The sequence below is a fragment of the Anser anser genome (genome assembly GCF_964211835.1).
Source record: "Anser anser genome assembly, chromosome: 20".
NCBI lineage: Eukaryota > Metazoa > Chordata > Aves > Anseriformes > Anatidae > Anser > Anser anser.
In genome coordinates this window covers 5,556,459-5,578,922 of record NC_139741.1, presented here as the reverse complement: position 1 = coordinate 5,578,922, position 22,464 = coordinate 5,556,459, and the positions used below count along the sequence as shown (strand labels likewise).

Sequence of the window (22,464 nt, the reverse complement as noted above, 5' to 3'; positions counted from 1 at the left end):
CGCCGCTTCTCACGGCGAGAGGGAAACGGCGACTTCCACCCAGCGGCGCGGGGCAGGGAGGAGGAAGTCCCGCCGCCCGCCGTTCTGCATTTGGCGGAGAGAAACGCTTCCCCGAAGCCCTGCTGCCACGCTCCTGACCCCGGTACTGGAAGGGGAGACCCGCAACGCCCGCCTGGCTTCATCTGAGCTCGGCCCCGTCCAAAAGGCTTCCCAAGAACGGTCCCCGTGTGGATGCCAGGGGAACACAGAGCTCCCCGTGGGCAGCTTTGTTCCCTGGGCCGGGGAAACAAACCTGGCTGGTCCCCGCTGGGCGCTTGGGAAGAGCCCACCAGACCAAGCAAAGCTTACACAACACGAAACGATGTCAGAAAACAGACTCTGTCCCTTCCAGCCGAAGGGCGGGCATCACCGATATGGAAGTTATGAGCATATAGCGAAGGCATTAGTTATAAAAACAAACCAGCTGTCAAGAAGAAGAAGGGGTCCCTGCACACAGTAGTGCCTGAAGCTGAAAACAGCTGTTTCGGCTGTCATGAGTCAGCATGTGCAGACAGACTAAATCCACCTGGGAAGAGGCAACCTCACCAGAGGAAGCAACCCGCTGCTGCTCGGGGAGCATTCACACGCCGCAGCGCCAACCGAACTGGATTTGTTGCCATGGACGAAATCAACAGTGACTAACAAACCGCTCGCCGAGCGGCTCGGAGCACAGACAGCAACGGCCCTGGAACAGGCAAGCTCGAATCCCGGGGAGGCCACGGGGAGTACGTCCTGACAGCACGCAGACCAGGGGCGGTCGGGCAGCTCAAGGAGAGGTTTGGTCGCGGCTCGAGCCAGGGAAGAAGAAAAGCGAGAGCCGACCTCGAGAGACTCTGCGCCGAGCGAAACGGGTCGAAAATGTGTCTCCCACCCCAGTTGCTGAAACACAGGAAATGCCAGCGGGGTGCGCAGGAAAAGGAGTGCCACGGAGCTGAGCTCCCGTGCTTGAACCCGGCACGGACCCGCTTGGCTCCCCGCGGGGAGCGCGCCGAGCTTTGGCACCTGAGCATCGGACCCAGCTGCGAAGGAGGCACCAAATAAGGGAAGGATTCTGGAGCCGCGACTCCTGGGGAAAAAACCGTTTCAAGTTAAAAATTGTTACTTCAGGTTTGGAAGTAAATTTCAGGATCTGGTCTTTATCAAGCGAGGCAAACTTTCTTCAACATCAGCAAAGCATCTGCGGAGCAGAAAGCGGTGTCAGAGTCAAAATAGGCTGCAAAAGACAAGTCCATTAATCAAGAGACCAGATGCAGAAGTGCCTGTAACAAACGCGCTGTCTCCACTGGAGTGGAAGGGACTGGAGCACAGCGGGGCATTCTCCTAAGTCTCGGGGTATCCTCAGTGACAAGGGGTTGGGATACAGACCACAGAGCCACGCAGTTCGGCTCCAAAACACGTACCACACTCGTCCCAAATATTTTCGGGGTTTCTTGGGCAGCCAGGCTTTTCCAGGCACAGCTTCCTAGCTGGGAATGGTGTGAAATAACATCCAGGCACCCAAACCATGCCATATTGTCTCTCCCAGCTCAGGGGCTGGATACGCCACGTTACATACGAAGATTATTTCCCTCTCCCCCTTCACTGCTACACGCCGACCCAGCCCAAGGGCAGCAGCGGGGCCGTTATCTCCCCCGGAGGCGGCCCTACAAGGAGCCCGAGCCTTTCCCCACGCCGTGCCTAACCTGCACGGTTCTGGCGGAGCTCTCTGGGGCTCCATCTCACTGAATCAGCCCCCAGCACGGAGAGCGAGCTTCCCAGACAGCCCAGGATGCTGCAGCGGGCTTCACTGGCAAGGCACCAGGAGGTCTTCACTGCTGCAGGTGCAATTATAACAGCGTGCCGGTGGAAAGCGCGTTGTGCAAACGGCTGTCTACATAAGGGGGCTATCAGGGATGGCTGGCTTCTTTTGCCGGATTTACAAGAGAGCTACAGAGCTGTGGGCAAATTTCAGCTGGGCTAATTAGCATCATAATTCCTCTTTGTGCACTACCTGCAGCCACGAATGGATACAGAGCTGCCTTTGCTGCTCCTCGCCACGTGTTCCAGTGCAGGTTTCTGTTCAGCAGTTGCAATGCCCTGCCCTGAACTAGGTTCATTTCTGTAGCGACAGAAGCAATTCCAGGGAGAATCCCCATACTTAACGCGAGACACTGCACAAATGTAAAATCCAATTTACTACGACATGGAAAAAAGAGGGAATCCTGATGTCTCGTGGCCTCGAGGCTAAAGAAATTCATTTACAGGTAAAGAAAACTTGATGCACTCCTACAGCTTCCTGATCTTGTGGACTGCAGCAACTCCAGGACACATCTCATGGCTGTAAAAGTCACAAGTCAGCATCCCGGCAAGACAAAGAGAGGCATTTGGGAAGCCCTTCATCAAAAGCAGGTGAAATGAGAAACATAAGCAAGAAAAGCGCGCACTTCAGTAATGTAAAATCAAGCAGCGGTGACTTCACCAGCTCTGAAATAAATATCTGGCCTATGCGGACGTTTAACGTGATTTAGTAATGAAGCTATTAGCAGGACTTTCAGTTTAAGGAAAACGGGTCAAATGGAATATTTACACGCATGCGATTTCCTCTTCAGCCACACTTGTAACCTAAGCTGCTTGTAAAGCATTTAAATTAGTAATATGCAGCATTCCTGAAAAAATATTAGACTAAACACCCTACATCAAAATTAAATAAAACCTGATTGAGTTAACATCTTAAAAAGCAGCGGTCTTCAGGGAACCCTCACTGAACCGGGTGGAAGGAGATTGGTGGAGCCTCACTGGCAGCGTTTTTATCGACAAACTGAAAGTAAATTCGATCGTCCGCCTGCCTGAGACACAAAAGGAACGATAAGCAAGGATGGCTGCAGCGCATTCCCACAAGGTTATTACAATCATTTCACAATCTGAGATTTTCCGACATCAAATGCCACGTTACGCATCTGGGGTCATGGAAAGTATGCCTCCAGGAAACTGAGCCCGAGGCAGCTTCTCCATTAAGGCTCGAGGGACTGCAGAGGCTAACCTCCCGGTGCAGCGCCGGCAGAAGGGTTAGGGTGCTCAGACGAGCAGACAGCAGGCACCGGGCAGCACATTTCCATCTATACACGGCGCTGGCGAGACCGACGCTGAAATACCGCACCCAGTTCTAGCGCCCTGATTTTAGAAAAAAAAGATGCTGAAAAAACTGGAAAAGGTCCAAAAGCCAGCCGTAAAAGTGATTTCAAAGGCTAGAAATAACGCCTTGCAGTGAAAAACAGCTCGATCTGCTTAGCGTATCAAAAAAGCCTGGGAGGTGATTTGGTTGCTTCGTGCAAAGGACCTCCACAGCACTTAAAAGCTCTTTGCACGAGCAGAAAAGCAAAGCAGAAGAACAAACCAGAAACATTCGCTCTGGAAACAAGGTACAAATGTTTCAGAACCAGCTCAATTACCACTGGAACAAACTCCCCAGGAAGAGGGTGGATTCTCGTGGCTGGATGTCTTTCTGGAAGTTTTGCTTTAGCCAAACACAAGTTATTTGGCTTCACGCAGGAGTAGCAGGGTGAAATTTAAGGACCTGTGATATACAGGAGATCAGACCAGATGATCTAATGGTCCCTGCTGGCCATAAACTCCATGAATCTATGCAAACACGCCAAAGAGGGTCCTCAGCTGAGATATCAAGTTCACTTTCAACACTAAATGTTTCACAAGTTGGCTCCGGTGCTGCAGGTCATTTAGGATACAAGCTCAGCTCTTGAAGGCTGCATCTGGTTAAGCACTGAGAGATGACCCGGGCAGGGCCGTGCTTCGTCCAGCAGGTAAGGGGCAGGCTGCGTGCTGAAGCCCCAGCAAAAAGCAGCTTATGCTCAAACACGCACAGCGTGCCAGGAGAAACCAGCATCTGCGATAAAAACGTGACACCGAGGGACGCGTGCTGAGCCCTGTTTGTAAGAGATCTTCCCTTAACGTAGCTCGGGGTGTCGTCAGCCTTCTCCGCTATTCCAGAGCAGATCATCTGTGGGGTCTAGCACGAAGGAGGGAGACGACAGGAGAAATTCGGAAAGGTAAGGACAGGAGAGATCTAACCCAAAAAGGCTTAGGAAGGAATGAGGCCGGCAGAGGAGACGTTTGGACAACAGGCTGAGCGGAGGCCGAGCCTTCCAGAAGGCTGACAGCATTATCACAGGCTGCTCTTCGCACTCCTGCTCTCCCAAGCTGCGTCCACCGGCGGGGCAGAGGGCAGCGAGAGGCGGCCAGCGCTCCGCGCGGCTCCCACCGCTGCAGCTGGCTGCCCACGCGCGGGCAGGGCGCTGCCTGGGGAGCTCTTCCGGAGCCTTCGCTCCTACCTGGGTGGTTTCACCCGGGGCACGAAGGCATCTTCGTCTCCGCCGTGCGCCACGCAGCACTGAGGTCTGCTGGGGAGGAAGAGCAGAGCCAAGGACAGAGGAAATGACACAGATTCCAGCAGGTTCCACTCCCTGATCCTCCGGAAGGAAGTTTCTTTCCTAATACCCACCTCCACAGTGGATACGAAGCCTGGCTGGAAGTGGCTCATTCAACAGTGGAAAGAAATAAATATTCCCCGTGGCAGAAATAAAGGGTTTTGGCTGCGGAATACAAGGTGCCATCCCAAAAAGCGTTCAACAGACGGCAGAAAAGGTGGGAGCGGGCCAACTGCAGACAGAGATCAAGGTTAGACCAACAACAAACAACAAAAAAAAAAAGCTCAAGAGCAATCACCGTCTGACAGGCTTCGCCCTGCTCTGGGAAATTTCCCAGTCCTGCTGTTAGACGCTTTACTTCCTCTACCAGCGCTGCCAATTCCTGCAGTATTCTCATCTGAAGCGCAAACCCTCCCCGCCCGACAGCGCTCCGCAGCGCCGGGCCCATCGGACCCGCTGCCACGAGCGAGGCCTCACGTGCGGCAGCGGGAGGGGTTTGGTTACACACAAATCCCCGGCTGATCAGCACCAGCAGGAGAGGAAATGAGGAAAAGAGCGAGCGACAGGGGAAGGCGGTTTCTGGATGATTGTACTTGGGTTTAGAGCATGCGAGGCTTGTTGGAACTCGCAGCCTTGCCCCCACCCCGTCCGCAGGCTCTCCGGGAGCGCTGGGATGTAGCGGAGCCCCTCGCACAGGCACGAGGCCCTTGATGTCCTCGTAGCGCTCCCACCTCCGATCCACCAGCACACGTTAGCACCAGATGCTCGTTAGTGGAAGGAGACCGATGTCGGTGCTTCTCCCCTTCAAGTAACGTTAGGCCCTGCCTTGTTCTTCGCAGTTAAATAAAACCGCCAACACGGTCTAAAAATAAAATTAAGAAAAATTAAAAAAAAAAAATAAATTAAAAGTCAACACCAACTTCTGGAAACTCTTACCGAGAGCTTAAGCCTTCGCTTTCTGGGTAGTGACAAAAGGTCAAGCTGTGCTGGAAAGCAACATGTGGGTTCTACACGCCATGCGTGCACGCGCTGCCTCAGCCAGCAGGCTCCCTGAGCTGTACCGAGCTCGGGGAGGCCTCAGCAGAGCGGTGCTGAGCGTCCACGGGGGATCACGAGCCCCAGCAGCGTGCTACAGCGTTTCTGGGCGGATTGCTAGTGCCTGAACTGCAGCTGAGGATTCTTACCGCTGTTTTGAAGTTAAAAAAAAATAAAAAAGAACAGTTTTTTAGAAGTTCAGCGCGAGCAGGGAGGGTGCACAACTGGCAGCAGGCACAAAAGGCAGCGCTAGCTGCATGGCTGAATGTCACGTCTCAAGCCCAGAGAGGCTAGGAGTGTGGTTTTGGTGTTTAACCAGCTTCAACTGCAGCCTGGCACTCTTTTACTTCCTCCGCAGAGGAGGCTTCTCACTGCTGGGGGAAAGAAACCAACCTTACCGCGCGAAACCAAACGGCTAGAGTAAAAATAAAGCCCCGAGGTGGTTTGGTGACCGAGGTCAGATCAGGAGGCGGAGGGTTTGCAGCCTGGGGAAAGCACTCAGAAATACTCACGCTGCCAACCGAGAAGGAGATTACAGAAAAGGAGGCAGGGCAGAGAATTAACGCGAGTCCAGCAGCAAAGAGCCTGAGAAGCCTCTTTCGCACGCTACCAGCTCCCCCGTGCTCAAAACAGTTTGTAAACCGTTTCCTAAACACAAAGGGAAAAAAAAACCCAGACCCAGTCCTGACCTCCATGAATGAGTAACCAAACCAAACTGCTTCCTGTGAGCTTGCGGGGGTGAGGGCAGGAGGCTGCCCGGGCAGGGCAGAGGGAACTCCACGTTTCTCCCTCTCAAGCACCGCTCTGGGCACGAAAATTAAGGACTCGACAACTCACGCTGCTTTTGCACGTGGGTGGTGGGCAAAGGAGAGGAATGAGGAGGGGCAGCCTTCAGCTGGCTGCCAGCGCTCGCTGTTCTGGCCCCAAAGAGCCTCCCTCTCCTTTTTGTGCCACGGGGGAGGCTCAGCAGAGGGCCGCAGCACGGCAGAGGTACGAGAGCAGAGCGGCAGGCTGGAGGGGAAGCACTGCCTTCCCCTGACGGCCAGGGCAGGCCGCACCGCGCCAGCCCACAGAGAGGATCGCTCGCGTCAAATACTAGAGAGCACCTAAGCGTGGAGGAGACAAACTTCCTCACTTAACAGCAGCCGCCTTCCTGCGGCAAGGCGCCGACGGCAGCCTGCCCCAAGGCCCTCTGCAAGACCTCGTGTCGCTCCTCTGCGCCGAGAGAGGCCGAGGGGGCACTCCCTCGCTTCCCGTGTCCCCCCCCCTTTTGGGGACGCACCTGCGCCACCGCTCGGGCTCGGCTCAGATGTGGGACAGGCGTGAGAAGCGGCTTCGGCGGGCAGCCCGGCCACTGGGCATCTCCAGGCACTGCCGGGCTCGTGGCCTCCGTCCCCTCCGCCCTCTGCACGGGAGCACAACGTTGGGTGTAAAATAAAAGCAGGCAAGAGTTAGCACAGGGCTGGGAGCTCCCAGGGCATCAGCAGCAGCCTGAAGGGTGACCCTGCGCGGGAGCAGCAGCGAGGGGAAGGCAGGCAGCGGGTGGCGAGTGCAGAGCCTGCTCCACGGCACCGCCAGGCTTTCGGGCTGCCCAGCTAAAGCAGGAGCACAGCCCTGGCTGCTCGGACTTGTCTTCCACCCCAGAGGCTCCTAAAATGGCCCTCTGTGAGCACTCTGCCCACCTGACGCCACGGGCCGCACGTGGAGCCCTGTACTCCTGCCAGCAGGGATTATTCTTAAGAGCCTACATGGAAAGAGAAAGGAGCAGGCACCATCCTTCACTGTCCCGAGGAGCGCCGCCCGGCAGCGAGGACACAGGCTGCCACCAGCAGACCCGGGGACGGGTGCCTCGGATCAGCGAGCTTCCCGAGAGGCCTCGTGCCCACGTGTACGCGTGGCAGAGCAGCTGCTGCTACAGCACGGCGTCAACTCCGCTTTTACCTGTTACTAATTCCTAGTTGGGCGTAACGAAGAAGAGCTACAAGATGAGAAAAGAGCTGGCAGGGAAGGGTAAATAAACAAACAGGGGTGTTTCTGTGGGTATCTGCCCAGGAAAAGCCGGGCCACGCTCACAGATGCTCGGATCACACCACAGCGGCCTCTCGGCAAGCCAAAAGCTCCCAGGGACTGCGGGTATTAGCAGCAGGGAACCCCAGCTCCAAACCCAGGTCCCTGCCACCACCTCGTGTGCCTGGCCCAAGCAGAGGCCAGGCTGATGGGGCAAAACGGCCAAAACCCCCCCGCCAAAACCCCCTAACGGCCTAACAGGAGCTCTGATCCCGCTGCCGCCCTAGAAGCGCTCCCCTCCAGATGCAGAACCCCGAGGAAAAATCGCACAGCCTGAAGCCAGCCGGGAGAAGGAGCCAGCCCAGAGACACCCGAGCGGCTGCTGCCGAAGAGGAACAAGTACACAGAGCAGAAACAACAAACACGGCCAAGGAAAAACGGATGTGAAACATGCAGGAGCTGACCAGGACAGTGACCCTTTTCCCAGCCGAGGACGCACACCCGCCATCAAGGCAGAGGCTCAGGGAGCCCCCAGGACCCCCCAGTGCTCCTGGAGGCACAAGTGCTCCCCAAAATGCCTTCTCCTGTCTTGGACCGCGATCCGGCTGCAGAGCTGTAAGCAGACACAGCATCACGGTGCTCAGACACGACGAGCAATGACAGAAATAAAACAGAGCAGGAGAGAAGGACTGAGAAAGACAGAAGGGGAGAATCCTTGCAAACGTCTCATCTCAGAAATAAAATAAAAACAAAAAAGAATCACAGGCAAAGCTATCATGAAGCTAACTCCAACCAGGCACTGCCAGACGGGTTCCCAGTTGGCTGAATCCAGACCTAGAGGGGAAAAAAGCAGCAGGACAAATCCCACAACCTCCCCTGCTGCGAGGAGACAGCGCCTTCATCGGGCCAGAGAGGACCAGAGGACCACCCCCCTGCATGCTTAACACTCGTCTCAATTTCTAGAGCTTGGTGGGTGGAAGGTGATGGTGGGGTCCAGAAGAAACCGGCACCACTCCCCTGAGAGAAAATAAACACACCCCAGGACACGCACTGCTGACAGCTCCACGCACTGCTGCTGTCTCCTGGCACCTGCACCCACCAGCGAGCTCCCACAGAACGGCACGGCGTGCAACCACGAGGAAATACAGGAGTAAGATACGGCGTCCGGCCTGCCGAGAGAACTTTGTTCCCCCCTTTTTTTGTTAGAGCTCCTGGTGAAACTCAATGCCCATCTGTGGAAACCCCGATGTCCACGTTCCCTGCTGCTGAGAGGAAAGCCTGGGTAAAGACATGGAGGTTAAAACCCGCTCCGAACTTCTGAACTTCAGCAGATCTCTCAGCTTTCCTAGGGGCTTTTTGGGTGGCCCTCCTTTTGGGGTGGCCAAACTCGCGCTGGCTCTACAAGACTGACCTCTCGCTAAGAGTCTAGGAGGCTTAATTCGTTAATGATTCTGAAGCATTCAGACATCTGGAGAGAACTATTATTCAATTACTGTTGTGCCAAGGGAAAACCTCTCTTCCCTAATCCTAGCTGCAGCTATGGAGTAATCTCTGTCGGTGCATGCACGCTGCGTGCTAACATAAGGAAGTATCTGCTGCAGAGCGCAGGCAGCAGGCAACTGCAACTGTGGGAACCTTAACTCAGCATTTCCTGACAGGGGTGATTAAAATCTCAAACGTAGTGTAATATTAACACTTTCTCAGGAGACTGACGGCACGTTTGCCCTGTTTACTCTACCAATTCACAGTCTGCGTGGCAACATGCAGCCGGTCCTATCAGACCTGAGATCAATACAGACCCAAGGCAAACGAAACCAATGGCAGTGAAGAAATAGGACTTGGCTCTCCAGCTCGCTTCGCTCTATCCAGCTTTTGTTTTTGTTTTTAAAAAAGGGAATACGGCCGCTCATTGGCTCAGTCTCCTTTTTGCTTTTCTCGTAGGAATCCTACACGAAGTGACCTTACGTTGTCGGGTAAGCGGGGCATCGGGGCAGCCCGGATTCTCATGTCGCTGCACACCTAAGAAGCAAACAACAAACAGGAGACCACAGAGAACGGCCAGAAGGAAAGATTCACAGAACGAAACTCCAGAAGGCTGCAGGCATAACGGACAAAAGCCTAAGCACAAAAAGGACGGGCTTCGACCCAAACGCTTCTTCTGCTGGCTTTGAAACCTTCCCGTGCCCTCCGTGCCAGCAGCGCTGAACCCGGTTACTGAGAAAGGGGCCAAACGAAGCTGCACGGCCCTTGGTGCGGGCACGTGGCACACGCTTCCAGTTCTGCCTCTTCCTAGAAGAAGATGACGTAGCAAAGAGAGGAAGAAGCAGCTGTGCCAAGCCTCTACCTTGAACACACGGTGCCAAGGCAAGCTGCCAGCACCGCACGCTGCCTTTGCCACAGCAATGGCTGCAGCACGAGCTGCCCTTCTGCAGCCCCGCCGTCATGCTTCGCTAACTCCACTCGGCTAGCTTCTGACCCTGAAATAAAGTAACGGGGTTTGGATCTTTGTATAGGGCCACAGAAGGGGGAGGAAAACAAAAAAGCAGCAGGCAGGCATGCACTGAGCAGGCTCTGCTCGCCGAGAGGGCAGCAGGCACAGCAGGAGGTGCTGGGAGGGAAGCGTTCAGCATCTCCCTGCCCAGCGTGCCACCACGCAGCACCGCTACTTAACTGCCTGCACAGCAAAGGAGGCAGCCAGCGAGGATGCAAAACATCCCAAACCCGTTTCACGTTACCTATGAAACTGCCAGGCTCCTTTAGCTCGGGCTGGGTTTGGAGCAACGGCCTGTTTGAAGGGCACAAGGAGCCTGCTCCCACCCCCTGCCTGTATGTGGCCAGAGCTGTTAGGGTCTACGCTTGTGTTGTCCCTGCTCCTGAAAGCTCAACACTTTCCCATTTTGAGCCAAAAAATTACCCTCTCTGGGCCAGAAATAGCAATCGGCTGCCGCAAACGCTGCTGTCCGAGGAGCTACCTGCGGAGCACAACTGTCAGCAGGAACGGAAAACCAGCCCCAGCCTTCCCCAGGGCTCACGCTGGCGAGGAAGGCACCGGGAGGCAGTGACACAGTTTCAGGCTCATTTCTCTGAAATGACACGTAAGCACTGGCACACTTCCCCTGGGAGCAGAGCTGTTCCCTTCCGCCCCAGCCCGCGCGGGGAGCGGGCCTGCTGCGATGTGGGGCAGAGGTGCTGCCAGGATGAGGGCTGCTGCCTGCCTCTGGCCCAGGCAGGGCCCTTCCGAGGCCAAACAGTGCCACACAGTGGCAACACGCAGACTCCTCAGCTCCTCTCCAGTCCCCCGAAAGCACCGCCGAGGTGAGGAAGAGGGTAGGAGGCTCCAAGGATTGGAGAAGCGCAGAGCTTCCTCCCAAAGAGCTGCTGTTTTCGTCCGGCCCCCAGCTTCGCAGCATGGGAACTTTGGGAGCGGACACAGATTGCAGATTTCTGCTTCACCTGCTTGTTTTTAATCCACATCGGTTTGTTGACACGGTTGTGGCGCGGCTCCGTAAGCAGTTGTGCCAGCAAAAGAGGAGCAGAGCAGTGCACTGCAGCCCAAATATTAAAATCTTGGCTGCCAGAACCAGCAGTGCCCAAACCGGTGCCCTCAGCTCTCCCTGCCCTTCTGCCTTTGGGGTTCTGGCTGTGCAGCCTCTCGGTGTTAGTGGGAGCAGCTTTCCGCAAGCCAACATTTCAGACAGCCGGAGAGACCAAGACTAATCAGACAGAGTCTGTACAGGCGTGGCCAGTGGCCTGCGCTTCAGGCAGTGCAGCCCCCACTGAACAGAGCGAGGGCAAGCTCCAGCAAACGCCGCCGCGCTACGAACACTGCAAACATCACGGCCCCCCGCTTCGCTAGCGGTTACACCACCCCACATGGGAGCACTGCAAAAAGAGAAACTCCCAGTGCCTCAAAAACACTCACAGCATCTTACGTCGAAGCACATCCATCAATGATTTATGGAGATGCTACAGCCTGGCACGTTCCTTTCGATGATGCTGAGGAAGCAAAGGTCTCCAGAAGAGAAGGCGAGGAGAGGGAAAACAACTGAGGGCAGTAACATCCAAAAAATGCAGCAGCAGTGTGCCAGAGCTTATCTTTCACAGTTCTAAGGCTTCACCCCAGTTCCACCCAGCTGAAGTCACAAACCAGTTATAAAAGCGCCATCAGAGCTGAGAAGCCCTGGGCCCCACAGTATGCAGAGGAGGCCTTCCCAGCCCTGCCCAGCTCCCATCCTGAACAGCCATTTTAGGACAGGCAGCCCAGAGCTCCCTGGCAAGTCCTCCTGCAGGCCACATGTGCCAAAGCGATGCAAGGATTCCTAGGGGATGAGCTCCCAACCATCACTGCCTTTGCCTGCATTCCTGGGCCCGACAAACAGAGTTCACCCAGGCTCCTTCTGCAAGGTACACAGCTCGAACAGCCCGGTGTGAGATACCAGTAGTCCATTTTTTAATCCTTACAAGAGATTTTTCCTCAGCAGAACGAGTAACGCAAACGCAACACCTACACTGGAAATTAAAAGCACGGTTTTCGCGTTTGTCCCAGCGCCAGGTGATCGGGAGTTTGCGCTGGGACACACGGCACTTCCAGAACAAGCCCTGGAGCTTCCAGGGTCACCGTTAACCCCGGTCCTCAGCATCTGACCTCATTTCCCACCGGCAACCTCACCCAAGCCAGAGCCTGCCGCAGAGGCATTTCGCTGCATCTTCTGTTCGTGCCCCTCCTATTCCGTATCAGCCCCACCAGCACGTGCTGCCAAGAAAGGGATGGTAACAACATGCTTTAAACATGAGAGGCACGAGGTCACCAGCTCCTCAGCCTGACCCAAGGCACAGCTCCCATAGGGGAAGCCAAAACACTGGAAAATTTAGCAACAGGAAAGCAAAACAGATCCAGTGTCATTCCACTGCATTCCAAACACATGACACCAAAGCCAACAGCCGCCTCCTGCAGTACTCACGTCGCTGGGGCTGAGGTTCCCAAGACCGTTGTCCTGCTCAGAATCCCTGCCGGACTCGTGGCCCTGGGAGGAGCGGGGGTGGGAGGGATGGATCCAGATCTCCAGCCGCGTGGCGTCGTCCCCAACTTGTCGCAACGTGGACTTCTTGCCCTTCCCCCGGCGGCTGGGGCTCAGCTCCAGCACCTGATGCTTCTTGTGCTCCATCTGCTCCGCCTGCGAGGACGGGACAGGCTCAGGTCATCCAGGGATCAAGGGTCAGGGAAAATATAGTTCATTTACATGGAGAAAGTGGCTTTTGCGCCAGCTTCAAAATGACAGTGACTCACTGACAGGTTCAGAATTTGGTTTCTGACACTACAGGATGGCACAGGTGAGAGGATTTTCAATCTGACTGCACCGGGACAAGAGAAGCTGTGTCCGGTCCTAGCAGCGCTCGGCAGCCAACTCGCTGCATTTTTGATTTGGGGCACAAAGGGACTGCAGCCTCTGCTGCCCACCTCGGTGGGATGAGGCAATAACCCAGCTGCATGCTGAGGCCGTGCTGCAAAACACAGCAACCTCCAGCCCTCGCTGAGCTGGGCTGTTTTACAGTCGGTGACCCAGAAATAAGAGATTCAGCTGACTACACAGACCCAAAAGCAGTCTGCAGACAGGCAGCATCGTTCTCTCCCTCTCTCTCTTTTGACTCCCAGTATGGAATTTCTTAGAAGAAGACTGGTGGCGACTCCAAGCCCCAAAGCCACCAGCACCCTTCTCTCCAGACCTCAGCTCTCCAGCTGAGAGCCAGCTCAGGCAGCCGCCGCATCCCGCAGCTCAGCCCCCAGCCTCACCTTGCGTTTTGTCTCTTCGAACAGGCTCATGAGGCTCTCCTTGGCTGTGAGGATGGGGTTGCTGGCAGCCAGGCTGCGCATGTAATAGTAGACAGCATCCAGCTTTCTCCTCTGCAAAAACACAACCAGACCCAGAGCTAGCGCTCATCCTGGGGGGTTCGAGGCCAAGCCCCCACAGAATTCCCCCTCCATATTCAATACCCTTTCCCTCTCCCTCAATACTGCCTGGGACAGACGTTCACGCAGCAAGAGCAGCCCTACAGACGAGCAGGACCTTGACTTCTGCATCCCCGTTCACAGCCACCTACGGGAGCCAGCCCCAGGCTCAAGCACTTTGCTGGGGTCAGGGAGCACAGGTGCCGCAGCAGCCTGCAGGCTCGCCCCCACCAGCCCTGAGGCTGCCACAGAAGCCGTTAACCCAGAGGCTCACACAAAAAAATCTCTCGGCAGACATCACGGCAAAGGGCAGCAATACAAGCACTGAATTTCTGACAGTTCGGCAAATAACTCTCTGCAACATTGCTGTGAATATGGAAATGACTCCACGTGGGTTTTACAAGAGCAGAGGCCCAGGAATACTGGAGGGGTTGCCAGACTCCTGGCAGGGGCGCAGAAGGATGCCCTCCGCACCTCAGCCTGTCCCTGGGCTAATCCCTCCACACGCAAGCAACCTCTCAGCATCTTTCCTCCCACAGGCCAGCACAGGGAACACTGAGAAAGCACCCTCCAAGTCTTTATACTACCGAGACCCACAGCTATTTAGGGTTTTGCCTGCGTGCTGCTGGCCTTACAAACCACCCCAGCACGGCAGGACACTTTGCTGCTCCAAGCCCCGCACTGGGAGTCAGAAAGGTCATTCCCAGCCCCGAGGGAAGTGCGTTTCTAAACCCTGCAGTTTTGAACTGGTGTTTTAAACCAGCACCTTTCAGCGTTGTAAACGGGCAGATCTCCACCAGTCCCTCTGCCCCATTATCTGCTGCGAAGCTTCCTTGCAACAAGCCTTCCTGCATGGCTGGAGTAGCCAGCAAAACTGAAAGCTAAGGAAGTCGCGTGTTGATGTTGCTTAGACTAGTGCTCACTGAAGGCGTGGCAAGCAGGAACAGGATCCTCACGACAGCATGGTCCTGAGCACAAGAATCTCATGCAAAACCTTAAAACGCAACCCACTTTCAAAACGTGAACTCCCAACAGCCTACAGAGCAGTCCCCAGAAAGCTGACAGACTTCAGCAGCAGTGCGTATCTAACCAAGCTGCCTGAAGCCACAACAGCTGGGATCCACAGAGCACGCCCTGCCACCAGCTTTTTCCTTTCTTTAAAAAAAAACAGCTGGAAGCACTGCCTTAAACAACGTCCTCCTCCACCAGATGGAAACCCCTAACCTTCCCTGAGGCTCTTCCTGTGCTTGCTGCACCCTCGCACGACCAGCACCTTACCGTGTATATGGCCAGGAGTGCCAGCTGGTTGTACGGGCGGCCGTTCTTGGGAGCGATTTGCTGAGCCTTCAGGTACCAGCTGAGAAATAGAAGAAACAGAGAAAAAGTTAGGTTGCCTTCCTCGCTGCTAAGGGCACAGAATTCCCTCCGAAGCACTGGCGGCCCTGCAGGGAACAGGCCCTTTGCACAAGTGCCCTCTGCCTGCGTGAGCGTGCACAGCCAGCAAGCCTGTACCCGGCCTGGAGAGCCAGAGCCAGGGCACAGGACAAGAGGGCGAGGCAGACAGCTGGAGAAAGAAATGTCCTTGGCTCAGCCTGCAGACAAGTATTTAGCCAGATCCAGCGAGCGCTGTCCCCAGTGCAGCCTCAGGCACAGAGAACGGGCTATTAGGAAAACACTTCTCTCTCCATCCCCTTTTCAGCCTTTTTGGCAGCTGGAACCAAACCTTCCTGGTTGCTTAGCTCATTTCCAATATTTTCAAGATATTTAATCATCCCAGAAGAAGAGACATCAGTTCAGTGACAGCCCATTCCTCCAACCTCTCTATTCTCCCTCAATCGTGTTATCCAGTTTATAACACGCCACACAGATCTGGCACTCTGTTCAGACACATCACAAACGTAGAACGTTCCTCCCGGCCCCTGAGATACCAGCACACTCCATGATGCCCGCAGGTTCAAACCAGGCAACTTTCCCAGCCCTGTTCTGCAAACCACTACAAGTTTCAGGGCTCCATGCCCCATGACAGGCTCACTTGCCCACCATCAGCCTTTGTTCCAGAAAAAAAAATAATAATAAAAAAAAAAATCAGAAAAAATGACAGTATACCAGGCAAAGCAAGAGTGTCAGGAAGCAACAAGCGCCAGTAACTCCTGATGCAGTCGGAGCATACGGACACATACACGGGAACCTCCCCTAGCTGAAAAGCTAGCAGAAAACACGACAGTCATTCTGCCAGCCTCAGCAGCGTAAACCCTCCCTGTCGCGGGATCAGCACGGGACAACTTCCACCCAGACTGGAGGAAGACAGATCTGCGGGGTGCTGTCTGGGGTAGCGAAGCAGGCTAGGCTACACCTTTCAGCTTCACAGGACCGCAACACAACAAGGAGTCATAAAAAGAGGCTAGAGGCAAGTTAAAGCACGAAATGAGATGCGGCCCTTGTAACCAGATAGAGGAAGAGCTTTCCCCAGCCCTGGGGTGGGGAACACAATACCTGCGTGCCTTTCCGTAGTTGGCTGTATCGTTTGCTTGTTCTCGGTATCGGCAGATGTCCCCTTGGCAAATCATACACCTCTGAGCACTGATCAGTGCGTACTTCACCTGGAAGGAAGAATTCGGGACGTTACGTGGGAGCTGCGCGCCCCGGCTCACCTTAAATCCCAGTGAACATGCAAGGACTGTAGGAGGAGGTCACTGCCAAACTGAAGGTCTCACAGAAGGGCCACAGAATTAAATGACGAGGCTCCAGGGCACTGGTTCAGCATTTGCGAGGGCAACCCAATCCCCAAACAGCTACTCCCTTACATCAACGTCCTAGTTCTCGCCCAGAGGAGGTGGGTTTCGGAATCCGTGGCTCGTTCAGTCCATGACCAATTTGCGGAGGACAAACTGGTTAACACAAACACATCTCTGGGAACGGAGCTGGACTAAAATATCCTCTTCCAGCTGTCCCTCACACCTGCACTCACAGCTCAGGGCAATCGCTGTCAAGTGTCAGAGAGACAGCGCAACTGTTCGCTCCCCTTGTTCGTTATTCTGAATTCCACATACAGGAATAAGAGATGTTAAAGAGCTAAGGCAAAGCCAGGGCACCTTTGGACACTTCCTTCCCTTGATTAGCCCTGGTCACAGAACCGATTTTAAAAAGGGAAAAAAAAAAGAAAGAAAAAAAAGAGAGTTCCTTCTTTGCAAAGGATGCCAAGAAATGTTAATGCACTGGAGTTGGTTCAACAAGTTCTCTAACAGCTGAGGTTCCCTGCAAACACACTGACATCTATTCAGAGTGCAGCTGCCTACCTCTTGGCACGGGCAGCACGCTGAGCTCAGCCCGCTGCGCGCAGCTCACAGGGTGAGAAGGCTCCAGGAGGAAGCCAACCTACCATTTTCCGCAGGGGCTTACTGCGGATGGCCATCCCGTCCATGTAGTCCTCCAGCTTGAACTGGTACGACACCTGCAGCTTCTGGAGCAAGCCGTCGAAAAACAAAGTGCCCTGCAAAACACACACGTACCTGGATGTTACAAACCTTCCAGGCAAGGCAAAGTCACCACACTGTCCCTTACCACGGGCAAAAAAGGTTCCTCTCCCTGAGGTTTGGGCCGTTTCTCTTCAGAAAGTAACGATGAGGCCACACAATCTCCAGCCTCAGAGGTTTTTAGCACTGGACGAGACAAAGTCAGGGCTGACCTGACTTAGTGCTAGCCACAGTCCTGCTCTGAGCAGGAGGCTGGACTGAAGCCCTCCAGCAGCCCCTCCCTACCAACATAATTCTATAAAACACGTCCTCTTGGATCTGTCAGCCTGCCTTTTACGACGAGTACACTAAGCTGCCCAGTCCAACAGAACGGCCCGTAAGCAAATTTGATAAAGAGGGCACAAACGCCTCCATGAACGCCTCTGCTTATTTCCACGTAAGGATGTTTATTTCATTTTAGCTTGAACTAATTTCTAATTAAAACAGAACCCACCGAAACAAGCCTGGTTTAAATTACAACAAACATCCGCCTGGACCCACGGCTGCTGTACTAAATCACCATCCATCTGAGCGTTCTCCCTGCATGGCCTAAGGCACACAGCGAGGTAAGCAGGACCAGGAAGGCTCGTTGTCCAGCTGCACCACCCCAAACACCACCCAATCCCGCCCAAAGGTTTCGTGGAGTTTGGGGTTGTTTCTCTCTTCTTACCTCGTCTAGAAGCTGGAGAAGTTTGATCCGAATTTCCTGGGCGTTTTCCCCCAGAGGGTCCTTGAGAAGCTGCCGGAATTTCTCGATCACCTGGTAGAAGGCGTTCTTCCACAGCAGCTGGTCCACGTTCTGCGCGTCCGAGAATTCGATGTCCATCAGGATGCACCGCTCGTACAGCTGCAGCATCTCCAGCCTAGGGTGAAACACAGTCGGTGGTGCGCACAGCCGCCCAGCTGAGCTGCAGGGAACATGTGCTGAGCCATCCGATGCTTTTTGCCTAGCGAGAACGAGGTATCAGCACTTCACCCAGCTCGCAAGCTACGGCAATTGATGCTTCCACACGTTCTAGAGAGAGACGGGAGCTGTTGCAACCACCCTTCTGGCTCCAAGCAGGACAAATCTGAAAGGACCAGCTCCCTTCTGTGCCTGTCAAAGAGCTAGGAGACCCTGCGACAACTCTGCCACTGGGAAGAGCAAGCCACAACTGCCTCCTGATACAACACGACCAGGCCCTGCTCCTTCTGAGCACAGCCCAGCCCCTACGGGCCAGGAACAAGCGCGCACAGAACCAAAGAGCACGAGATGTCCTGCCGTTACAGCGATCCGTACCTCCCTTCCATCCACACAAAATACACCGTGGAAACAGAGACCCTATTCCCTCAAAAACGAGCACAGGAAGTTACACCTGAAGGGAATAAGCCTCAGGGTAACAGAAAGCTCATTCCCCTCACCAGCTACCCTCAGCCCAGCCCAGCCCCCGGAGCAGAATTCCTCCTCTCAACTTAATAAAATAGCGACAGGCTAGAAGCAGCTCCACGCTATCTGGGGGAAGCTCCCAGCGAAGCAGATCCAAACTTTCCTCCAACACCCCCAGGGACGGTGACTCCACCACCTCCCCGGGCAACCCGTCCCAACGCCTGACGGCTTCTTCCGAGAGGAATTTTTTCCTCATTTCCAACCTGAACCTCCCCTGGCGCAACTCGAGGCTGTTCCCTCTGGTCCTAAATAAGCCCCAGGGATTAAGAAGCCCCTGAAGCCGAGCGCCAAAGTAGCCCCACAGCCGGGCTGACAGCAGGCACCGGGACATGGGCAGGAGGTGCACTGGAACAGACGGGGAAGGGGCCATCTGTCCCGGTGCTCCCAGCGCAGGGCAGGAGCGCTGGCCACAGCAGCACTGCACGGCCTGTCCTCGCCCTCCAGGTAACAGCTCCGGGCGCCCTGAACGCCCTGACCCAAAACCTCCGGCGCTGTGTTAATGCAGACACATCGCACCCTGAGGTCTGCGCTGTGAGGCCGCAGATCACAGAGCAAGCCCTGAAATGAGCTTACCTGCCGGACGTGCTGCCAGCTGGCTCTGAAAGTAAGCCCCAGAGAAGCCCCAGAGACACAGAGGTCACAGGCGAACGTGGAAGATGCCAAGCAGAACCTTGCTACAGCCACGTAAACTACCCTCCAGGGCGCCAGTGTCACTTCCCTGTTGCTAGCTGGCCTCGCCAGGCCACCCCTGCTGGAACACTGCACGGCGCGGGGCTGAACGGTGTCAAGAACAAAACCGCCCTGCACTCGGAAAGCGCTGCCACTGCTACGCGGGCATCCAGGCGGCACTCCGAGAGCTCGAGCCAACAGCCGCTACGCTGAAGCCCACGATGCAAATCAGCCGACAGCCGAGGACAGGTGAGAAAGGAGAAGTACACCAGCAAACGCTGAGAGCACTGGAACCAACAGAGACCAGCTCCAGCAGGGGAAGAAGAACCCGAGAGCTGCAGGGGGTGCGTGCCCTGCAATACACACGCGGCATTCCACAACCGCGAGAAGCCACAGCTTAACTCCCAGCCTGGGCAAACGAGATCTTCGCCCACACTTTTCCTCCTCATACCAAACACCACTAGCATGTGACGAACAGCCCCAGCACCTCAGAAGCCTGCGAGCTACTGCCCCAGTCTCCCAGACATCAAAATCTCCTTCTACCAGGTCCTCCGGGAGCCCCCGTGCTCTCGATAACCGTGCTGGTAGCAGAAAAGACCCTGCCACTAACCTCAGCTGGGCCATCTTCTCCAGCCCCTCCGGGCTGATGCGGTCTCTGGAAAGCAGATTGCTGAGCTGCTGCTCCTGGTTCCCAGCCTCGCGCAGGAGCTTGCTGAGCTCCTGCTGCTGCATGCTCCGCATCTGCTGCTCCATCTCGGGACTCAGAGGGGCCGGGGGGAGCGGGCCGCACACGTACTGCCCCGCCTGGCCGGGGTACCCCGGGTAGTAGGCTCCTGGGTACACCCCGTTGCTCGGACCCACGGGATACTGCAGGGAGTAGCCGCCGTACGGATACTGCGGGCCTTGCGCGGCGGCCCGGGGGTAGTAGTAGGGGTTGTCGGAGTTCTGGAACTTGTAGTAGGACGTCTGGGCCTGGCGGGCTTCCCCCCAGGAGGTGGGGCTCACTTCGTCGTCCGTGTCTAGGAAGTGGAGCTGAGCACTCTGGCTCTTCAGGGCGGGTTTTTGGTCCGGGTTGTTGGGGTCCCACAGCCTGCGAGCGGTGCCGCCTCGGCCCCGGCTTCGCGAGCTTTTGGTCCCGGCGCCGGCGAGCAGCAGCCGGGGCCCGGGGTGGCCGGGTTCGGGGGAGCCCGCGGTGCTGGCAGAGAGGTCCGTGTTGGCGGGCAGGAAGAGGATCCCGCGGCCCCTCCCCTGGGGCTCTCTGCTCTGGCTCCTCGCCTCCGAAGCCTCTGAGTCATTGCAAGCGGCAAACGCCTTCGGGGGCTTTTTTTTATCCGCGTCTGCCAGGCTGATATCCCTGCTCATGGTCCTGCTGTCAAACGTGACTCGGAAGGACCCCTTCACCTCCCGGCCGTTGCTGCTCCACTCGCTCTCGCTCCGAGACGCTCGACCCTGCTCTGAACGCTTCTTCTTGTCTGCAAGCCTGCTGGGGACGTACGCTTCTGCCTCGTCGATTCTGTCCTCGTCCAAGGAGTCCGTGGAGGACGCGGAGAGCTGCTTCCTGGCACGTGCCCTTTCCCTGGCACGCTCCTGCCGCCTCTCCACCCCGTCCACGAGCGGGGCCCCGTCCACGCTGTTGTTGCTGCCGGCTGAGCTGGTGCTGCAGGTGCGGTATCGGCTGCGCCGCTTGTCAGAGCGGGAGTAGCGCTTCGTGGAGCCCAGCTTCCCCTGCATCACCTCGTCGTTCGCTCTCCTCAGCCTGTCGCTTCGCTCCGCACGTCTTCCTTTTTCTCCCCTCGAGGTTTTCCCTCCTTCCCCGGCCTGGCTTCCCTCTCTGTCCTCTTTGCCCGGTTTGGTTTTCCTGGTGTCTTTTCCGCTACCTTTCTCAGCCTCTTTGTCTCCCTCGACTCTCAGCTGCTCCATCTTGGAGGCGACTTCCTCGGCAGCTGAGCGCGGGGCCGGTTCTTTGGCAACCGAATGCAGGCGCTTCCCGGGCTGGTAGATCTGCTGGTCCGGCTTCTTGGCTCTCCTCGTGGTCTTGGGACACCACTCATCCGCAGCGGGCTGTTTGCAAGAGCTCTCCTGGCTCTGACGCCCACCTTTAGCCTCCGTCTCTTCGTTCCCCTGCAAAGGGCCGTTCTGCCCGTGGCTGTCGCCTTTGCCGAAGTCCTCTGCGACCGGAGCCCCTCCTGCCGAAGGGCCCTTCCCAGCAGCGCTCTCCTCCTTGCCCTCCTCGGCCCCGCTCCTCTCCTTCTCGGCAGCCTCGTGCTTCGGTGACACGAGCTTGCCCCTCAGCCGGGAGAGGCCGGGCTTGTAAATCTCCAGGTCTGGGCGCCTGTTGTCTTTGCGGTGCCTCGGCTCCTTCACCTCCGTCATGTTTTCTAGGGAGAGATCGAGAGACGGGAGTTACTCCCACCACGCGCCGGGAGAAAATAACGACGAATATTAAGCAGAAGCAATGAGCCTGACGGCCTGGCGGCTGCTCCCGGAGACCAGACCTGAAATTCTCGGTCGGGGCTCGCAGGAAACGAGGCCCGATCAAGCCGCCCGGCCCCACACACACAAAGCGCAACCCCCGCAGCACCGAGGTGCCGAGGGCGAGACGGACGGGCCCCGGAGGCTGCCTCCAAGCAGCAGCCGCGGCTCGCGGGTTAAAAACTTCCAGCTGAAGCCGGGGGGGGGGGCGGGCAGCTCCCTGCCTTCCACCGGGCTGAGGCGCCCCGCTCAGCCCCGGCCGGTGCCTGCCCCCCTCTCCGGGCTGCTGTAGGGCCGGGGCCGGGCCTGCCCCGCCACGGACACCCGGACGGACAAACGGACGGACGGACAAACGGACGGACGGACAAACGGACGGACGGACAAACGGACGGACGGACAAACGGACGCCCCCCCCCCCCGCGTTCTCTCACCACGGCGACGGGCGGCGAGGACGCGGCCCCGCTCCGCGAGCCGCCCCCGCTGCCCTCAGGGCTACGGAACCGGGGATCCCCCAACCCCAAAACCCCACTCCCCGAGCCCCCCCGGCCCCCCTCACCTGGCCCCCCGGCGGCGGCGCGGGCCTGTGCCGCCACCATGTCCCGCAGCTCGGCGGCCGAGACGCGGACGCGCTCCAGGCCCTCCGCCATCTTCCCTCGCTCCCGCCCCGCCGCGGGGACGGCGCCGGGGCCTGGGGGGGGGGGAACGGGGACGGGTGGAGGGGACGGCGGCCGAGAGGGGCCAAAACGCGCAGCAGCGAAGGCGGAACGGAGCCGGGGGGGGGGGCCTAAGGGGGTTGTGGTGGCCCCGGGGCCTCGCAGGGTTATGGGTCCCGGGCCTCACAGAGGCTCGGCGTGGCTCCCCCCGGCTCGGGGCTTTCCGCCCGGTGAATTTTGTTCCCCCCCCCCCCCCAGCAGGGTGCCAGCGGCACCTACACCG

At 56.8% G+C, this 22,464-nt stretch overlaps 1 protein-coding gene across 5 annotated transcripts in view; it reads right to left on the bottom strand.

Annotated features, from left to right (window-relative positions):
• The window catches only part of SMG6 (SMG6 nonsense mediated mRNA decay factor), a 109,237-nt gene extending 86,994 nt beyond the window's left edge, over nucleotides 1-22,243 (bottom strand). For all 5 annotated transcript variants that reach the window (XM_083806686.1, XM_083806687.1, XM_083806689.1 and 2 more), the window contains exons 1-8: nucleotides 22,085-22,243; nucleotides 19,667-21,434; nucleotides 17,632-17,824; nucleotides 16,829-16,939; nucleotides 15,943-16,049; nucleotides 14,728-14,806; nucleotides 13,294-13,404; nucleotides 12,464-12,676 (exon numbers count right to left, since the gene is read on the bottom strand). In XM_083806686.1, coding sequence (XP_083662812.1) covers nucleotides 12,464-12,676; nucleotides 13,294-13,404; nucleotides 14,728-14,806; nucleotides 15,943-16,049; nucleotides 16,829-16,939; nucleotides 17,632-17,824; nucleotides 19,667-21,434; nucleotides 22,085-22,175 — 2,673 coding nt within the window. In that variant the 5' untranslated portion in view covers nucleotides 22,176-22,243. The remainder of the gene's footprint in view (nucleotides 1-12,463; nucleotides 12,677-13,293; nucleotides 13,405-14,727; nucleotides 14,807-15,942; nucleotides 16,050-16,828; nucleotides 16,940-17,631; nucleotides 17,825-19,666; nucleotides 21,435-22,084) is intronic.
• Nucleotides 22,244-22,464: the final 221 nt, after the last annotated feature.